The following is a 20,477-nucleotide window of genomic DNA, read 5'->3' as shown; positions in this document are numbered from 1 at the left end:
GCAGAATGGAGGAATGTATTTTCCCTCCCGCCCGCCCCCTTTCGACCCCTTGGATTTTCCCAAACCCAGAAAACTGCACAAAGCAAACCACATTTTTAAAAAATAAATAAATTCTGCACCGGATATATTGGGCAAGAATCTGCATGGCAGCGGGGTTTGTCTATATGACTCTTGGGGTCCCAACTGTACAATTTTGTTGGAATTGTGTGCAGAGATTTTACAATTGCTCCTGTTTCTTTTCCAGCCTATTAATAAGGGGGGGGGGGAGCTTTTATATAGATAGATTGAGAGAGGGAAGGAGACCCCTCAGGTGTGTACAAAACCAGAAAATTCCACTGATACTTAATTGTCATCATCGAATAAACAAATTGGATGGCGGAGGCAAACTCAAAAAACCTCATTATCTGCCTATATAAATGGAAATGTAATGATGTCGTCACACTGCAATTCCACAGCGGAGCGAGGAATGGTCGGCTGGCCCAGGTGAGCTGTTCAATGTCTTTTCCCCCCTAGTTACCTACAGCAAGGTTTTTATGGGGGGGGGTGAGAAGGCCCTTTACCTGTGTTTTTCCCCATTTTATATTGAACAGCCAGCCCTCCCCCCACCCAAAAGAGCCCTGGGAAGTGAAGTTTGCTCAGGGTGCTGCGATACTCGAAGGGGTTAGTCAATCCTTTCTCGCAGGGGATTCTGGGAACCGTAGCGCAGAAACCCTGGTGAAGTTTGAAGGAACTGGGTGGGGTTTGGGGAAAAGGGCGCCGCAAGCCAAACAGGACCCCTCACTCTGCCTTTTCCCTCTCTCCCCTCCCGGCCTGACGAAGGCAGCCTTTCCTAGACCCCAAAACTTCCCCGTCTCTCTGCCATAGCTGTCAACTAACAGATTTGAAAATAAGGGACCAGCAGCCAAAATAAGGGATTTTCAGAACACAGGTATGCTTGACCTCTGAGCCCCTCCGAGCCAAAGGCAGAAAGCCCAGCCAGCAGCCAAACGAAGCCTCAAGCGGTGGTTCCCACAGCGCAGCAACCCGGCAAAGGGGATGCAGCAAGGAAAACCACCGTCACCTCTCCGCTGGGAAGCGCTGAGCAAAGGCCAGTCCCCAGGCAAGGCGGCCGATTTGATCGGCACAAGGCATGCAAGCTCCACCCCCCAGTCGTTCTTATCGACTCCTTATTGGGTGAGCAACGCAGCCAAGCAACACAGTTGGAGCCTCCCTCCTCCCTGGCCTGCAGGGAGGGAGAGGAGCTGCTTCCTTTGAAACCCGGGAAATTTAAGGGACATCATCAATAAGGGACAGCAGCAGGACACAGCGCTGGGATAAGGGACTTTCCCGCCAAATAAGGGACGGTTGACAGCTATGCTCTCTGCGACTTTTGAGCCAGTCCTTCCAGTTAATGAACAATGGCTTCTGCTTCCGCAGCCGATCGCGTCAGGGATTTATTTAGCGGCGTGCAAGGAGTGGAGCTGGATGAGCTCTGGGGGTCCCACCTGACACTGATAATCCATTCTGTGATTGCTTCTCCCCCTTACCCACCCCACGTGGACCCACAGATCTAGCCGCCGTTTTCCAACACATTTAATTAGGGGGCGATTTAAGACGGCTGATTTCTTTAGCACGCACCAGAGGGGAAAGTCGGCGGTGCTTTCAAACGTCTGTGTGGTCAGAAGGGGCTGGCAGGAGACGTAGAGAAGGGCAGCGGTTGGTCTCTCTTGCTTGTCAATCAAAGTGTGGGGAAGGGGAGAATCTCCTTTGTTCATGGGGGGTGGAGGTGGCAGGGAGACCCCTCTAGGTGAGCAAAACCGCTTGGGGACCCCGTGATTCCAGCGCAGCTTCCTGAGAACGTTCGCCACTGCTTTCAGTTTAAAAAAGGGAGGTTCCTAGTCCTCATGAGACGGCGAGCGACGTCAAAAGGGAAGATCGCCGGATAGGATTTCCTGGCCAAGTCTCTGTCCGTCAAGTTCACGGCTGTCGGAGGGAGGTGGGAGCTAGAGGCTCCGGCTGGTGGAGGGAGTCCGAAAAAACAAAATATGAAAATTACAAGGACAGCCAAGCCGCCTCCTTCCTTCCTTCCTTCCTTCCTTCCTTCCTTCCTTCCTTCCTTCCTTCCTTCCTTCCTTCCTTCCTTCCTTCTCAGTACACCAGTTCATAAACGGTGGCCTTCTTGTCTCCCGATCCCGTCACGATGAATTTGTCGTTGGCCGAGATATCGCAGCTCAGCACCGAAGACGACTCTTTGGACTGCCGAAGGAAAGCAAAGGGAGAATTCTTAATTTTGCATTTCGGAAACGCGAGTGGCCTGCCTCGATTGGGACGTTTTTGACCTAGTGTTGCGTTTCCAACAGGGGACAGCTGTGTGCCTCCTACAAACAGACCTTACCAGTGCCGGATTTACGTATAAGTGGTACCTAAGGTTAAGAACTTAATTCGTTCCGGAGGTCTGTTCTTAACCTGAAACTGTTCTTAACCTGAAGCACCACTTTAGCTAATGGGGCCTCCCGCTGCCGCCGGAGGACGATTTCTGTTCTCATCCTGAAGCAAAGTTCTTAACCCGAGGTACTATTTCTGGGTTAGAGTCTGTAACCTGAAGCGTATGTAACCTGAAGCGTATGTAACCTGAGGTACCACTGTATAAGCTAAACAAGCTATAGCTTAGGGCCTCACTCTCTTGGGGCCCCAAAAAAATTTAAAGGGGGGGGGGGAAACCACTGGATCTACATTTCCAAAATATAAGATAAAAGACAAATAAAATAAAACCTACATACAGCAACAGTGTTTTGTGTTGTGTAGGCTCCCATGATGTAAGTAATGGGCCTCGCCTGCTCCCTAAAATATCACTGGTTTGCTCCTTTCTATATATAGGGTGCCTACATTTGAGATACCTATGAGGTCCATCGGTGACCATATACAGTGTTACCTCAGGTTACATACGCTTCAGGTTACAGACTCCGCTAACCCAGAAATAGTGCTTCAGGTTAAGAACTTTGCTTCAGGATGAGAACAGAAATCGTGCTCCGGCGGCGCGGCGGCAGCAGGAGGCCCCATTAGCTAAAGTGGCGCTTCAGGTTAAGAACAGTTTCAGGTTAAGAACGGACCTCCGGAACGAATTAAGTACTTAACCCGAGGTACCACTGTATTCAACACTAAAAAACAGTGACAATTTGTTGTTGACAAAGGACAGCTGGACATATAAAGGGCCCCATTACCTTCAGTAGCCGAGGGCCTCATCAAGCCTAAATCCGGCCCTGGAGATTACATAGGTCAAACCAACTTGTAGAAACTCAGAATTATTTGTTTTTTAAGCATGGACAACTCCGCTCAGGGTTGTGGTTGGTGGGGTTGATAGGGAACGCCCCCCCCCCCAATGTTAGGGGACCCTCTGTGAGAACAGGGTGCTGGACCAGACGGGTGCGGCCTGCGAGGGCCTGGGTTCGAATCTCCCCTTGGGCAGCGAAGTTCACTTAGGGTCACCTCTCGGACTAGCCTAACCTAAATGGTTGTTACGAGGATAAAACAAGAGACGTGAGTTGGGGTATAAATGTAATATAGAAATCGGTGGCCCCCACACCCTGAACCCCCACCATACCTGGAATATGCTTGCACCGTAAGGCGTTCGCCAGGCATTGAGGAGATTATCTTTCCCTGTGCTGATAAACCATTTTCCTGTAGGGAGAGAGAGAAAGGGGGAGACATTGGTGGGTTCAGAGCCCATAAGCCGGATCTTCCTTCCTCTTCTGGCAAACCAGAGCACTGCACGGAAACGCCGTTTCCCTTCCCGCTGGAGTGGTACCTATTTATCTACTTGCACTCTGACGTGCTTTCGAACTGCTAGGTGGGCAGGAGCAGGGACCGAGCAACGGAAGCTCACCCATTGCGGGGATTTGAACCGCCAACCTTCTGATCGGCAAGTCCTAGGTTCTGTGGTTTAACCCACAGCGCCACCCGCGTCCCTACCTCATCTTTAGCAGTTTGCATATAAAGAACCCTGGGAATTGTAGCTTACTCCTCGCAGCGCTACAATTCCCAGTGGCGGCAGAAAAGCTCCCTTTTTCCTGCTCGCTGGGTGGAGGTCCAGGGCGGTGGAAATGGCAGAAATCAGAGGGGGTGTTTCCCGACTCCCCGAAACCCCGGACCGCCACACTGGTGGGCTTAAGCTAAGCTAGAACCCTTAGGGCAGGGAGACGGGTCACACACCTACCACAGGACGCAAACTTGAGGGAGAGAACGCAACTCTCATGCAGGTGGAGCTGGTACTTTTCCGACTTGGTCACGTGAAGAATCTCGACATGGCTGCTCTCCATCCCAACCGCCAACCACTCGCCCGTGGGGCAGTAGCCCAGGGAGAAAATCTGCAGGCGAGAGTGCTCAGAGTCAGGTCAGTGAACGCAAAGAAAATAATGTATAAAAAGGTAAAGGGACCCCTGACCATTAGGTCCAGGCGTGGCCAACTCTGGGGTTGTGGCGCTCATCTCGCTTTACTGGCCGAGGGAGCCGGCGTACATGTGGCCAGCAGGTCATGTGGCCAGCAGGACGAAGCCGCTTCTGGCGAACCAGAGCAGCGCATGGAAATCCGTTTACCTTCCCGCTGGAGCGGTACCTAATTATCTACTTGCGCTTTGACGTGCTTTCGAACTGCTAGGTTGGCAGGAGCAGGGACCGAGCAACGGGAGCTCACTCCTTCGCGGGGATTTGAACCACCAACCTTCTGATCAGCAAGTCCTAGGTTCTGTGGTTTAACCCACAGCAGCACCCACATCAGCTGTAAATGTTGACAATAGGACCCGTGGTGGGGATGGGGGAAGCCTCAAGATTCAGAGGAATCTCTATATATGGATATGCATTTGGGTTGTTATACATTTATTTATTTGCAAAATCAAATTAAAATGATTTTAAAAAGAAGAAGGATGGGATACGGGCTTGATAATCGAACAAAAATATATATAACAAATGAAATATAAAAATGATAAAAGGTTTTTAAAAAAGCAGCCACCTCAAGCAATGTTCACTGCAGATCTTTGCGGCGCTGAGTCCCTGAATCCCATATTGCACACCCCGAATCGGCTGCCCCACTCATTTCAGTCGGCTGAGCTCCCCACGCCCCGCCCCCGAAAAGCGGAAGGTTGTGTTTCTGATCTAGTTTAGGCTGGACAAAATGAACCCCGGGGGTCCCTTCCAACTTCCAACACAGAACCAGGTACAGTGCTCCTTAGACTGGAGGCTCTATTGCAGGCGAGGAAAACCATTCTCGACAGCCTCGTTGAGCACTGCGAGCCAGGAAAGAAACATTTTCCATTGAACCACTTCCGGAATGTGCCAAGCAAAGGGGTGATTTTAAACAAGTGCGTTGTGCATGTCGCACACCCAGCCGACTCCCCGCCCTCCCTTCCAAGGCTGACCTGAGAGCTGAAGTCATGCTGCTGTAGCTGGCGCCCTTCCCGGAGGTCCCAGCATCGCACGGTGTTGTCCAGGCCCCCAGTCCAAAGCTTGGTGCCGTAATTGGAGATGTCGATGCAACTGGCGCCGTCCGTGTGGCCTTGGAACTGCCTGGAAAGGAAGGGAGAAGGGAGTCACCCTATATCCCGGGAATGACAGATTAGACACGTTGGAATAAGCGGTCCGCTGGGTCTCACACAGCGCTGGGTCTTTGAAGGCCCAATAGATAGCTGAACTCTGGGCCTTCAAAGCACCAGGTGCTATTTTCTGAAAGCACTCAGAACCCCAGACTGGCAAATGAAGCAGTTCTGACTAATGGGTCTCCCCTGCATCACAGAAGAATGGGCTGGGTCTTGCACCCCATTTGAAGCCCCAATAGACAGCTGAACTTTGGGCCTTCAAAGCACAGTGTGCTATTTTCTGAAAGGAAAGGAAGGGAGAAGGAAGGAAGGAAGGAAGGAAGGAAGGAAGGAAGGAAGGAAGGAAGGAAGGCTGTTCTCAGAGATCTCCAGGGGTTGCCTGCAGATTTGATTTGATGATTCTAACGTTTTAATATTGCAGACTGCTTTGAGGATTTCCCCACCCACGCACCCTACAACTAAGAGGCACATATGTCCCAACTCCTCTGAAATGCTATCTAAATCTCATGAAATAAACAGATACAGTGGTGCCTTGGTTCTCAATCACCTTGATACCCAAACAACTTGGAACCCAAACACTGCAAACCCAGAAGTAAGTCGAACATTTCAGAATGTTCGACTTTTTTCAGAAGTCGAACATGCTCCGTTTTGAGTGTTACGCTTCTGATTTGAGTGTTATGCTGAGGTCTGCCTGTTTTTGCCATTTATTTTGCATTTTTTGCGGCTCTTTTGTTTTTGTGACTGTGTGGAACCCAGTTCAGCTGCTGATGGACTGACTGTGTGACTGCAGTACATTGTTTATTACTTTCATTCTATGGATCAGTGGTCTCGTCAGATAGTAAAATTCACGTTAAATTGCTGTTTTTAAAAGTCTGGAACAGATTGATCCGTTCTGCATTACTTCCTATGGGAAAGCGCGCCTTGGTTTTGGAACGCTTTGGTTTTGGAACAGACTTCCGGAACGGATTAAGTCTGAGAACCGAGGTACCACTGTAGAATAATGATTGCAGGGTTTCTCCAGGTGTGCGCCGTTTATCCGGGTGTTGAGGGTGGAAGGGCGTTCCGTGGATGACCGTGCATCAAACCTCGTTCGCCAATAAATCTCACCTGACCATCGTCTGGTTCTGGAGGTCCCAGACCACGATGTTGCCATCGCTGCAGCAGGAAAAGCAGACCTTGGCATCGGGGCTGATGGCGAGGGCATAGCAGGCCGGGGCAGAGGACGTCAGCTCCGCCTTGATCCGGGGAGTCGGCGCCGCCAGGTCCCATATGGAGAGGGTGCTGGCCTCCCCGCCCACAATCAGACTCCGCCCATCTGGGAGGAGCTTGCACGACCGGATGTAGTTGTCCCGGTTCTGGGTGGGGAGACAAGAGGCAAGAGAATGACACGGAAGCAGCCACGTCCCAACCACGAAGATCTTTAATTGGAGGATGGATGGCGGCTAACAGATTGAGGTTGAATCCTGATAAGACAGAGGTACTGTTTTGGGGGGGCAGGGGGCAGGCAGGTGTGGGGACTCCCTGGTCCTGAATGGGGTAACTGTGCCCCTGAAGGACCAGGTGCGCAGCCTGGGAGTCATTTTGGACTCACAGCTGTCCATGGAGGCGCAGGTCAATTCTGTGTCCAGGGCAGCTCCATCTGTTACGCAGGATGAGACCCTATCTGCCCGCAGACTGTCTCGCCAGAGTGGTGCATGCTCTGGTTATCTCCCGCTTGGACTCCTGCAATGCGTTCTACGTGGGGCTACCTTTGAAGGTGACCCAGAAACTGCAACTAATCCAGAATGCGGCAGCTGGACTGGGGACTGGGAGTGGCCGCCGAGACCACATAACACCGGTCCTGAAAGACCTCCATTGGCTCCCAGGATGTTTCCGAGCACAATTCAAAGTGTTGGTGCTGACCTTTAAAGCCCTAAATGGCCCAGTATTCCTAAAGGAGCGTCTCCACCCCCATCGTCCAGCCTGGACACTTAGGTCCAGCACCAAGGGCCTTCTCCGGTTCCCTCCCTGCGAGAAGTGAGGTTACAGGGAACCAGGCAACCAACCTTCTCGGTGGTGGCCCCCGCCCTGTGGAACGTGCTCCCGTCAGATGTCAAGGAGATAAACAACTATCTGACTTGTAGAAGACATCTGAGGGCAGCTCTGTTGAGGGAAGTTTTAATGCTTGGTGTTTTATTGTATTTTTAATATTCTGTTGGAAGCCGCCCAGTGTGGCTGGGGAAGAAGTTATTGTTGTTGTTAAAACATCTCCACAAGCTTCGCTCATGCACTTCCAAGCCTCACCTTTGCAATCTCCTGCTGAAGACATTTTTTGAACCCAGATATGGTGAGATATTTTAATTTTTAGTTTGGCACAGATCTTAATGATTCTTTAAATGTTTTAAACTGCTTTTTATTTAAATAGGCTTTCTCGTAAACCGTTTTTGTGGGTCTCTCCCACCCCACCCCCGGCAATCATGTTGTATATTAATTTTAGTAAATATAGGAATGAATTTGCCACTGAGTAAATCCCATGCTATTTTTCCTTTTGGCATCCGCAGATTGTCAGCCTGCCCTGGGCATTGATAACAGTCATGGAGAGAGGGACAACAGCTCAGAGAGCTATCATTTTTGCAAGCAAAAGGGGTGTATTCCAGATCATACGGAACTCTACTTCCCGCCACCTCCAGCCAGCATGCCTAATGGTTAGAGACAATGGAGCCTAGCAGTGGAGGACCACAGATACTCCCCATTTCAGCCTTTAAGCAGCTTAAGGTTAACTCCAGGTTAGAGTATAAAATTGCAAATGGAGTAATCCTGCTCAGGGCTCCAGCCCGCCAGCCACATCCTTTGTCCGAGACTCCATTCCGTGTCCTCTTTCCCTGACCGCACCCCAAACAGAAAGTCATAATTCTAGGCCCATCCCTCAATAGCCGACTAATTTTTAGCGGGTTGACCCTTTGGGTCCCGCCCCCCCCTCGCCCCGCACATGGAAAGTGCCATTTTTGAATGAGAAATGATTGGCACTCACCCCCGAAGATCAGTGCTAGAAGGAATGATGGTGATATATTTCTTTTAAAAGACAGGAAGCAATAAAAACGTCAACCGCAATACAAAACCATCTTGCAAGGACCACGAGAGCACCCAAGTCCTGGGAGACCCTAGGGATGTGCCTGGGAAACCGAGTCACGCAAACCAACGTTCGGGCACACACACATACACACACATACGTACCAGGCAGTCCAGCTGCGCCACGGGGGTCTTTGCGCCTGGCTGGGCCACGTCCCACACCTTCACGCAGCCTTTCCCTCCCGTGTAGACGTGCTGCGTGGAATTGCTGATGGTGACGGCGCAGACCACCTCCCCGTGCGTCAGGGTGTGGAGCTGGCGGGCGTGGCGAGGGATGCCCGAGCCGATGAGGGCGTCGGGAGGGAAGGGCACCGGCTGCATCTGCCCGTCGGAGCTGACGTGGAAGGAGTACGCTCTGCGGGGGAAGAGGGGAGAAGGCTTTGGGGGCGAACGGAACGGCCCCCTGGGCTTTGCAAAAAGACCCCGGACCGCCATTCCCTGTGGGGTGAGGCCCCCCTCCAGGGGCCTAGGAAGGCGCCGTGAACTGCCGTTCCCCTAAAATCTTTGCCGCCATTGAACTAAATAACTGCACGACTTAAGGGAAAGTTCTGCACCAAACAAGGGAGACCTTGCAAAATGCTGTTGCGGCGTAGGCCTCTCCTGCCCTGCCAGCCAAGCCCTTTTCCCATAAACTCCGTTCCAGGCCTCTCTGCCACACCACACCCCGAAAACCCAAACACAGAACTGTCCACACAAGGGGAAGCTGCAAATAACAATTTTTGGGTCTGGAGTGCTGTGTGCTCTTCTCAAAGACTCTCCATGCCATTGTTCGCGAGATGTTTGCGGACCCTTAAGTACCATCACTCGGCAGTGATGGGAGCCGCAATCTGCAAATCATCAGGCGAGAAGACAAGAGGGTTCGAGTTTGCACATCGGCTAGGAAAGTCACAGGGCGACCTTAAGCCGGTCCCTCTCCCTCTCTCCCTAACCTATCGTAATTTTTGCCCATATAGGATGCACCCGACCATAGGACGCACCTTGTTTTAGAGGGGGAGAACAAGGGGGGAAAAATCTCCCCTTCTCTGCTCAGCGCCCCTTCAGTGAAGCGGCAGGAGATACGGAGCCCCTTCCATTTCTCCTCCCGCTTCGCTGAAGGGACGCTGCGCAGAGAGGGGGAGATTTTTTTTCCCTTCTTGTTCTCCCCCTCTAAAACAAGGTGCGTTCTGTGCATTCAAGGTGTGTTCACCCGAAGCCTCCGGAGCGCAGCGGGTTCCTTTTGACTTGCTCTTTGGGGCTGGCAGGGGGAAGGGCTGCTTTGCCCCACCGCCAGCCTCAAAGATCCCCAAAGCCTTCGGAGCGCAACGGGAGTTCCCACTGCGCTCTGCAGGCTTCAAGTTCCTTTTGCTGAAGCCGGGAGAGCAAGACTCTCCTGGCTTCAGCAAAAGGAACCCGAAGCCTTTGGAGCGCAGCGCGAGTTCCCTCTGCGCTCCAAAGGCTTCAGGCGGCTATCCCTGAAGCCTGGAGAGCAAGAGGAGTCGGTGCGCACCGACCCCTCTCGCTCTCCAGGCTTCAGCGAAAGCAACGCGAAGCCTCCGGAGCGCAGAGAGAGCGCTCCCTCTGCGTTGCGGAGGCTTCGCGTTGCTATCGCTGAAGTCAAGGAGCCTGCATTCGCTCCATAGGACGCACAGACATTTCCCCTTAATTTTTGGAGGGGGGAAAGCGCGCCCTATAGAGCGAAAAATATGGTACTTCTCAGGGCTGTTGTGAACCACCATTTATTTATTTACAGCTAAACAGTTTGCATTTCGAATAATCTTTATTTATTTACAGCTAAACAGTTTGCCCAATAATCTTTCAAGGAAAGCAGGAGGGTGAAAAAGCAAATGGAAATTATCAGTCTATTATTGTCGCGTCTGTTAGCTTCAGAGGCTCAGACACGGGAACGCAAAAGGGGGAGATTTTTAGACACGCCGTCGTTCCTTTGCTTCGAGGCTCAGATCGCTCAATTCCAGCCCCGATGAAGCGCCCTCTCCCCATAGGGCCACAGGCCAGCCTGTTACTTACGGTTTGCCACCCGGAACGGAAGACAGGGAAGCCGAAGCGGTCGAAGCTCTTAAGTGGGGGTGAGATTCAAAGGCTACCTGCGGGCGGAATCAAGAAGAGGCGCTGTCAACAAGGAGAGGCTGTTGCTGAGTGGTTAGAGCACCCACTTGGCACACAAACTCGGGCTCAGCCCTTGGCATCTGCGGCTAAAGAACAGCAGAAAGCAGCGTCTGCCCTATGGAACTCCCTGCCACTTGAGAGGTTTTCCTCACTGCACTCTTTCTGACGCCGGCTCAAATTCTTGGTCACACACGGTTAGGGAGCCGGCACAAGCTTCAATCCGCTTCTCGCCTCTCGTTTTAACCCTAAATTATCGCCGTTCATTTTTCTTATCTTTTTTTTGCAAACAGCTTTGAGGCTTTGTTTAGAAACAAACAAACCAGCAGAATATTAAATTTTGTGGAGGAATGATATTCCTGTTTTGATCAGACTGTAGGGGTCCCTTTACCTTTACCTATATTAGGGAAATAGTGAAACACAATTAAGAAGAAGTATATTACTAGTGAAATAATTATTAAGCTCTAAGTTGAAATGATTTTTTTTATTCATAACAAACTTAATAATGCAAACACTTTTTTCCCATTAATTTTTTTGGGGGCCCCAAGACAGTGGGGCCCTAAACTATAGCTTGTTTAGCTTATACGTAAATCCAGCTCTGGTCCAACCCCCTACAGTCTTTATATATATTTACTTAAAGGTAAAGGTAAAGGGACCCCTGACCATTAGGTCCAGTCGTAGCCAACTCTGGGGTTGCGGCGCTTATCTCGCTTTATTGGCCGAGGGAGCCGGCGTACAGCTTCCGGGTCATGTGGCCAGCAAGACTGAGCCGCTTCTGGCGAACCAGAGCAGCGCATGGAAACACCGTTTCCCTTCCTGCCAGTGCGGTACCTATTTATCTACTTGCACTTTGACGTGCTTTCGAACTGCTAGGTTGGCAGGAGCAGGGACCGAGCAACGGGAGCTCACCCCGTCATTGCGGGGATTCCAACCGCCGACCTTCTGATCGGCAAGCCCTAGGCTCTGTGGTTTAACCCACAGCGCCACCCGCGTCCCATATATTTACTTGCGGGGGGTAAAAACAGCCTCTCAGCTTACCATGGGGGAACGTCCGTACAAAACCGTCCCACTAATTTGCGGAGAGAGGTGTATGCTGACGTACGATCGCGGAGCGGTGAGATCACCGTTGAGTGTGGCTTGGGGCATTAACCCGAAGGACGAAGCATATGAACTGGCCATGCTCAGGGGGCTCCGGAGGGCTAGGAAGAAAAGAAAGATTTGGGGGGGGGGGGAGGAGACTCCATAAAGCCGAATAGATTACATTATGCTGCTATTTTATTTATATGCAAAACAGGCAAACTCGCAAAAGAGAAGCAGATCCGTGTGAATACAAATATAAATGCGGCTGCAAAATTAACACAAACTGTTTCCAAGCTACAGTGGTACCTTGGTTCTCAAACATAACCCGTTCCGGAAGTCCGTTCCAAAACCAAAGCGTTCCAAAACCAAGGCGCGCTTTCCCATAGAAAGGAATGCACAACGGATTAATCCGTTCCAGACTTTTGAAAACAACGCCTAATACATGAATTTTACTCTCTAACGAGACCATTGATCCATAAGATGAAAGCAATAATCAATGTGCTGTACTATAAAATAAATATTGTATTGTAGATGATGGAAATTAAAATATTATTTTTTCTTACTTGCTCTGATTGTTTGGAGGGGGGGCTTTTATCCAATTCCGCAGTCGGACAATCAATCAATCAATCAATCAATTCCACGCAGTCACAAGAAACAAATTAACCGAAAAAGCCTCAGAGACAAAAACGCAAAATAGCAAAAACAAAAGCGCCAAACTTAATCTGTTCCGGAAGTCCATTTGACTTCCGAAATGTTCGAAAACCAAGGCGCAGCTTCTGATTGGTGCTGGCGCCCCGGAAACAACAGCCGACAGCCGCATCGCACGTCCGGCTTCTGAAAAACGTTCGAAAACCGGAACAGTTACTTCCGGGTTTTCAGCGTTTGGCAACCAAGGTACCACTGTATTCCAAACCAAACAACTCTCTGCGTTTCTGCCAGAAAGGGCATCCCTTAAAACATCGACAGTAGCACACCGGTTTGAGTGTCAGACCCATAGCTGTCAAATTACATATTTGAAAATAAGGGACCAGCAGCCTCGAAAATAAGGGATCGGCAGCCAAAATAAGGGATTTTCCAGGCACAGGTATGTTCAACTTCTGAGCCCCTCTGAGCCAAAGGCAGAAAGCCCAGCCAGCAGCCAAACGAAGCCTCAAGCGGTGGTTCCCACAGCGCAGCAACCCGGCAAAGGGGATGCAGCAAGGAAAACCACCGTCACCTCTCCGCTGGGAAGCGCTGAGCAAAGGCGAGTCCCCAGGCAACGCGGCCGATTTGATTGGCACAAGGCATGCAAGCTCCACCCCCCAGTCGTTCTTAGACTCCTTATTGGGTGAGCAATGCAGCCAAGCAACACAGCTGAAGCCTCCCTCCTCCCTGGCCGGCAGGGAGTGAGGGAAAGGAGCTGCTTCCTTTGAAACCCAGGAAATTTAAGGGACATCATCAATAAGGGACAGCAGCGGGACACAGCGCTGGGATAAGGGACTTTCCCGCCAAATAAGGGACGGTTGACAGCTATGGTCAGACCAGGACCTGGGAGATTTCTCTACACCTTTTCTTTCACTCTATTGGAAATTTTCAATAAACTATAATTAAAAAAAAAAAAGAATTGCACAAACGACTTACTGATGGCATCTGTGGTGGATGGCTTAGAGGAGACCTGTTGGAGTTGAGGGGCGCAGCTGGGACCGAGGCCGGGGGTCAAGGAATCGTGGGGCGGAGACAGGCTGGCGGATTTGCATGGGGCAGGGTTGTCGTCATTCTGTGGGGGGGGGAGGAAAAAGGGGTGTCCGTTTTAAGGAACAAGGCTCCAACCTCCGAGACACCTAATAATAATAATAATAATAATAATAATAATAATAATAATAAAGCTACAAGAAGCCAAGTTACAGGGAACCAGGCAGAGGGCCTTCTTGGTGGTGGCGCCCGCCCTGTGGAACACCTCCCACCAGATGTCAAAGAGAAAAATAACTACCAAACTTTTAGAAGACATCTGAAGGCAGCCCTGTTTAGGGAAACTTTTAATGTTTAATAGGTTATTGTATTTTAGTGTTCTGTTGGAAGCAGGCCAGAGTGGCTGGGAAAACCCAGCCTGATGGGCGGGGTATAAATAATAATAATATATTATTATTATTGTTATTATTATTATTATTATTATTATTATTATTATTATTATTATTCCCTCCCCGGTTCAAAAACCGGGCTCAGGGCGGCTAACCACAAATTAGAACACTTTAAAACACTTAATTATAAAAGCAGCATGAAATACAGTATAAAAATATAAATACATGGTTACATACGCTTCAGGTTACAGACTCCACTAACCCAGAAAGAGTACCTCGGGTTAAGAACTTTGCCTCAGGATGAGAACAGAAATTGTGCGGCGGTGGGAGGCCGCATTAGCTAAAGTGGTGCTTCAGGTTAAGAACAGTTTCAGGTTAAGAACGGACCTCCGGAACGAATTAAGTACTTAACCCGAGGTAATGTAATGTAATGTAATGTAATAAAATAAAATAAAATAAAATAAAATTTTCAGGGAATCAGGGATGAGTGGGTAGCCAAAATCTTGGGGGGTGGTATGTGGAAAAATCGCAACTGGGCTTTCTGTCTGTTTTGCCTTCTGATTTTTTTGGGGGGGGAAGGAGGTAGGAAAAGCTTTTTCGCCGCACAGCAGGGCTGTCGTTATTCAGGGAGCGGAGACCGTGCTAATCCGATTGAGCTCAGCCACTCACCCAGTGTGCATTTGGGGGGGGGGGAGAGTCTGCCCTCCAGCCTGTCTGGGGAGTTAGGGAGGGAGGGGGGCGGGTTGCCAAATGAAGCCTTGAGGATTTGACAGACGGATCAATGCCGTCTTCCTGCCTTCCAGCCGCTGTCCTCCTCCTGCTCTGATGTTTCAATCCAGAGATCTTGGCAGGTTGCGGGGAGATCAATAGGATTTGCTTTTCTCTCTCTCTCCCTCGGTCGCACTGTGTGTTTTAAACACACACACAGAGAGACACACACACACACACCCCGCAAGGAAAGGAGGGAGAGAGGCAGAAATGCAGCCTGCCAGAAAGGAAGGAAGGAAGGAAGGAAGGAAGGAAGGAAGGAAGGAAGGAAAGAAAGAAAAGAAGGAAGGAAGGAAGGAAGGAAGGAAGGAAGGAAGGAAGGAGGAAGGGAGGGAGGAAGGAGGGAGGAGAAGGAAGAAAGGAAGGGAAAGAAAGAAAGAAAGAAAGAAAGAAAGAAAGAAAGAAAGAAAGAAAGAAAATAAGGAAGGAAGGAAGGAAGGAAGGGAAAGGAAAGGAAAGGAAAGGAAAGAAAGATAAATAAGGAAGGAAGGAAGGAAGGAAGGAAAGATAAAGAAGGAAGGAAGGAAGGAAGGAAGGAAGGAAGGAAGGAAGGAAGGAAGGAAGGGAAAGAAGGAAGGAAGGAAAAGAAGGAAGGAAGGAAAAGAAGGAAGGAAGGAAGGAAGGAAGGAAGGAAGGAAGGAAGGAAGGAAGGAAGGAAGGAAGGAAAAGAAGGAAGGAAGGAAGGAAGAAATAGGAGGGCAAAAAAAAACCCTCCACGAAAAGAATTATCACCACTTCAATGACCTCTCTTTGGGACGCTCTCCTCCCCGTCTAACCCAGATGGTATGCCAATCCCCTCCCCCTCTGCAATTGCCCCCCCCCCAAGCCCCTCGCTCCCTGCAAGGCGGCGCTAATAGCAATTAATTATACATTAAAATCCTCTGAGGAATCTCAAAGCTCCCCTGTGGCCCACTAATTAACCGAGCCACGTGGCCCCCCCTGTGCATTTGAGGAAGGGGCTTGTTTGGGGGAGGGGGGGTGAAGGCATGCACACACACCCAGAGGAGAATAAGGGGGTGGGCGACTCGGAAGCAGGATGGGGAGCATCTCAAAATGGAACCCAGGCGTCCGGCTCTGGCGAGGAGGCGAATCTGCTGGGCTGAAAATTGCAAAAAGGGAACGACTTTTGGATGGGGTTTTTTTTGTGGGGCGGGGGGCATAAGGAAGAACAGAACAAAAGCTTGCGGGGTCAGAGATGGCGAAAAGAATATTGCACAGTGAGCAAGTTCCTGCAGAGACGCGTTCAATCTTAAGTAGAACACCCACCATCAGGGGCAGTCTATCTCTGGATAACACCCAGAAATAATTTATTACTTATACCCTGCACGTCTGGGAAACCCAGCCAGAGGGGCAGGGTACAGTGGTACCTCGGGTTAAGTACTTAATTCGTTCCAGAGGTCCGTTCTTAACCTGAAACTGTTCTTAACCTGAAGCACCACTTTAGCTAATGGGGCCTCCTGCTGCTGCCGTGCCACTGGAGCACGATTTCTGTTCTCATCCTGAAGCAAAGTTCTTAACCCAAGGTACTATTTCTGGGTTAGCGAAGTCTGTAACCTGAAGCGTATGTAACCTGAAGCGTATGTAACCCGAGGTACCACTGTATAAGTAAATTATTATTATTATAGTGCAAAGCTGCTTTGCAGAAATGTGTGCATTAGGGAAAACCACTCACGAAAATCCCTATATTCAGAGCAAGTCGCATTGAAATGCTGATAGGTTTTCATCAGAACTTGGGGGGGGGGGTAAAGGTAAAGGGACCCCTGACCATTAGGTCCAGTCGTGGCCGACTCTGGGGTTGCGGCGCTCATCTCGCTTTACTGGCCGAGGGAGCCGGCGTACAGCTTCCGGGTCATGTGGCCAGCAGGACTAAGCCGCTTCTGGCGAACCAGAGCAGCGCATGGAAACGCCGTTTACCTTCCCGCTGGTAAGCGGTCCCTATTTATCTACTTGCACTTTGTGCTTTCGAACTGCTAGGTTGGCAGGAACAGGGACAGAGAACGGGAGCTCACCCCATCGTGGGGATTCGAACCGCTGACCTTCTGATCGACAAGTCCTAGGCTCAGTGGTTTAACCCACAGCGCCACCCGCGTCCCTGGGGGGGGGGTGTGATAACCTGCAACTCTGCAAACACGGAGAAGATTGGTGGGTGGGTGGGAAATGAGAAACAGTTGTGACCCCTTTGCCCATTCCTAAATGGAAGAGACCCAGATATCTGAACCGCCGGATCGCGGCTGCCAGCCAGGGTAGACAACAGCCAGCTAGATGGGTTTGGCAGGCGATATGCATCCCGCTTTGCTTACCGGGCTCTGCTCTTTCGCTTTGAGGGGGGTGTCGCTCCTGCTGGACGGCAGAGAAGCAGGGCTGCCCGGGAGATCCCTCCGGACCGGAACGACCTTCGTGGCAGATGCGCAGGGTGGGCTGCCATGTTCGGAAGCAGGGTCCTGCGCAAAAGAGAGAGCAAGGATTGCAGGAAGGAAAGGGGGAAAGTGCTCAAATGAATTTCTGTAATTTTTGCTCTATGAGACTCACTTTCCCCCTCCTAAAAAGTAAGGGGAAATGTGTGTGCGTCTTATGGAGCGAATGCAGGCTGCGCAGCTATCCCAGAAGCCAGAAGAGCAAGAGGGATCGCTGCTTTCGCTGCGCAGCGATCCCTCTTGCTATTCTGGCTTCTGAGATTCAGAATATATTTTTCCTTGTTTTCCTCCTCCAAAAACTAGGTGCGTCTTATGGTCTGGTGCATCTTATGGAGTGAAAAATACGGTGCTTAAAAAAACAACTGGCCGATTCCAGTCCCCATTATTTCATTTGTTTGTTTGTTCGTTCCGTAGTTCATTAAATTTGTTGGTCTCTGTGACGATACATTTTACACATCACTTGGAAAGACAGGCGAATTAATGCCAGTGTACTGGAAGAAGCAAAGATCACCGGTGTCGAAGCGATGATTCTTCAACATCGACTTCGTTGTGCGGACTCCTGATTATCGTCTTCCAAAGCAACTACTCTATTCCGAACTTAAAAATGGAAAGCGTAATGCTGGTGGTCAGCAAAAGAGGTTTAAAATAAGTTTTGTAAGGAGAAATGCAGCATACAAAGTGTTACAAAGTAGAAAAAGATAGAGTTAGGAGTTTGAAATGTAATAGGGAAGATAATAAATGCATACTAAGAGATTAGATTGGAAAATTTTCAGACAGGATTGATGGAAGTAAAAAAAAAATGGAATAAGATGTAAGAGTATGTTTAATTACTGCTGAAAATGATGTGTTAGAAATCTAATAGAAAATTTACATACAGAACAAAAGAGGTTTAAAGACTCTCTCAAGGCAAATCTTAAGAAATATAGTATAAACACCAACAATTGGGAAACACTGGCCTGCGAGCGCTCCAGTTGGAGAACAGCCTTTGCCAAAGGTGTCATGGGTTTTGAAGACACTCGAACTCAGGACGCAAGGGAGAAACGTGCTAAGAGGAAGGCACGCTTGGCAAACCCTCACCGGGATCAACTCCCGCCCAGAAACCAATGTCCCCACTGTGGAAGGATGTGGGGATCCAGAATTGGCCTCCACAGTCACTTATGGACTCACTGTTAAAACCGTGTTTATGGAAGACAATCTTACTTGGCTACGAGGGATTGCCAAAGAAGATCTAGGATATAATATGGAAATGGCTGTGTGGAATGCAGATATGAAATTCACAGCATGCTATACACCGAAAGAAAACTATTCGGAAATGATGCACAGATGGTATTTGACACCTAGCAAGTTAGCAAAAATGTGCAAATCAAAATCAGATATACGCTGGAAACATCAGGAGAAAGAAGGTACTTTTTATCACATGTGGTGGCCTTGTAAAAGCTTTGTGGGAAATGATTTGTAATGAATAGAAGAAAACGTTTAAGCTTTTCTTTTAGAATCATAGAATCATAGAGTTGGAACAGACCACAAGGGCCATCGAGTCCAACCCCCTGCCAAGCAGGAAACACCATCAGAGCACTCCTGACAGATGGTTGTCAAGCCTCTGCTTAAAGACCTCCAAAGAAGGAGACTCCACCACACTCCTTGGCAGCAAATCCCACTGTTGAACAGCTCTTACTGCCAGGAAGTTCTTCCTAATGTTTAGGTGTAATCTTCTTTCTTGTAGTTTGGATCCATTGCTCCGTGTCCGCTTCTCTGGAGCAGCAGAAAACAACCTTTCTCCCTCCTCTATGTGACATCCTTTTATATATTTGAACATTGCTATCATATCACCCCTTAACCTCCTCTTCTCCAGGCTAAACATGCCCAGCTCCCTTAGCCGTTCCTCATAAGGCATCGTTTCCAGGCCTTTAGGGATAATTGCTACAGAGTTCCTGAAAGTCCTAGGCTCTGTGGTTTAACTCACAGCGCCACCCGCTTCCCTACAATGCAGCTTATAAACGGGCAATAAGCTCAGCTTTGGACGGAGGAAAAGCTTCCCTCTTTCCCTTGCCAATGCTAGAATTCATGGACCTCTTCATCCTGTACGCAGTTAAACTACGGAACTCCTTGCCTCAGTAGACAAGGATGAGACCGCCAACCTGGATGGCTTGAAAGGGGGATTGGACAAATTTATAATCTAAGGAGAGGAGGGCTTCTTTTTTCCCAGGCGCCCCTCGGATCGTGCCATCAGTGATTTCAAAAAACCTTTGAGAAAAAGCATACCTCGGTGTTAGGTGGGGGGCAAGCCCCGTGTCTTGCCTCGCTTCAATTTTTTATGAATATGTTTTTTAAAAGCAAAGGGGGGGGGGAGACAGAGAGGGAAAAATAAACTCCGCGACCCGCATGAATTATGCAGATTTTCTCTGCCGGTGTTTGCCGTCTTGCATAATTGAATTCTGCCTCCGTCTCTGCAAACCAGGATGCCAACGTACCTCGTCCACGACCAAATTGTAGTCGCTCCTCTCCCCGTCGCTTTCCTGCAAGAGAAGGGGGGGAAAGGGGGCAGGGTCCTTACGCGTCTCAATACCTCGTCGGGTGCAGCTCTTGAACCCAGCTCCCCAAAAAACCTGGAGTAAGTTGTATTCAGGAGTCGACCCGCCAAAATGAAGAGACCTGAGTTAGTCATGGCCATTAACTGTGATTGGTCTACACGAAGGCAGAAATGAGAGTTTCCAGGGTCCCTGTGGGGCAGGAATGAGAGTTTCCAGGGTCCCCACTGGAGGCAGGAAGGAGAGCTCCCAGGGTCCCTGAGGGGGCTGGAATGAGAGTTTCCAGGGTCCCCATTGGAGGCAGGAATGAGAGTTTCCAGGGTCCCTGGGGGGCAGCAATGAGAGTTTCCAGGGTCCCCATTGGAGGCAGGAATGAGAGTTTCCAGGGTCCCTGGGGGGCAGCAATGAGAGTTTCCAGGTTCCCCATTGGAGGCAGGAATGAGAGTTTCCAGGGTCCCCACAAGGGGAAGGAATGACTGCTAAGCCGGTTTCAGACATGCCTCGAGCCTCAGAGAGTTCTGACAAGTTCGCGTTCCACCTTTTGCTACCAGCCCCCCTCTAACGAATCCGGGGCGACCGACACAGAGTCCTCCTCGTTTCCTTTAGCCCATAGCTGTCAACTTACAGATTTGAAAATAAGGGACCAGCAGCCTCAAAAATAAGGGATCAGCAGCCAAAATAAGGGATTTTCCAAGCACAGGTATGTTCAACTTCTGAGCCCCTCCGAGCCAAAGGCAGAAAGCCCAGCCAGCAGCCCAACGAAGCCTCAAGCGGTGGTTCCCACAGCGCAGCAACCCGGCAAAGGGGATGCAGCAAGGAAAACCACCGTCACCTCTCCGCTGGGAAGCGCTGAGC

General features: G+C 49.9%; 1 protein-coding gene across 5 annotated transcripts in view; it reads right to left on the bottom strand.

Annotated features, from left to right (window-relative positions):
- Positions 1-1,554: 1,554 nt before the first annotated feature.
- Positions 1,555-20,477, bottom strand: part of TLE2 (TLE family member 2, transcriptional corepressor) — a 42,978-nt gene continuing 24,055 nt past the window's right edge. For 4 of the 5 annotated variants that reach the window (XM_028714117.2, XM_028714119.2, XM_077921931.1 and 1 more), the window contains exons 10-20: positions 19,566-19,610; positions 16,981-17,121; positions 13,476-13,611; positions 11,814-11,974; positions 10,680-10,756; positions 8,781-9,030; positions 6,675-6,922; positions 5,391-5,538; positions 4,193-4,343; positions 3,581-3,657; positions 1,555-2,235 (exon numbers count right to left, since the gene is read on the bottom strand). In XM_028714117.2, coding sequence (XP_028569950.2) covers positions 2,128-2,235; positions 3,581-3,657; positions 4,193-4,343; positions 5,391-5,538; positions 6,675-6,922; positions 8,781-9,030; positions 10,680-10,756; positions 11,814-11,974; positions 13,476-13,611; positions 16,981-17,121; positions 19,566-19,610 — 1,542 coding nt within the window. In that variant the 3' untranslated portion in view covers positions 1,555-2,127. Of the gene's footprint in view, positions 2,236-3,580; positions 3,658-4,188; positions 4,344-5,390; positions 5,539-6,674; positions 6,923-8,780; positions 9,031-10,679; positions 10,757-11,813; positions 11,975-13,475; positions 13,612-16,980; positions 17,122-19,565; positions 19,611-20,477 lie in introns of all 5 variants that reach the window. The other variant, XM_028714120.2, reaches the window with a different exon arrangement.

This window comes from Podarcis muralis, chromosome 18 (assembly GCF_964188315.1).
Source record: "Podarcis muralis chromosome 18, rPodMur119.hap1.1, whole genome shotgun sequence".
NCBI classification, from domain to species: Eukaryota; Metazoa; Chordata; class Lepidosauria; order Squamata; family Lacertidae; genus Podarcis; species Podarcis muralis.
The sequence above is the reverse complement of the archived record's forward strand: the minus strand, read 5'-3'. Positions and strand labels throughout refer to the sequence as shown.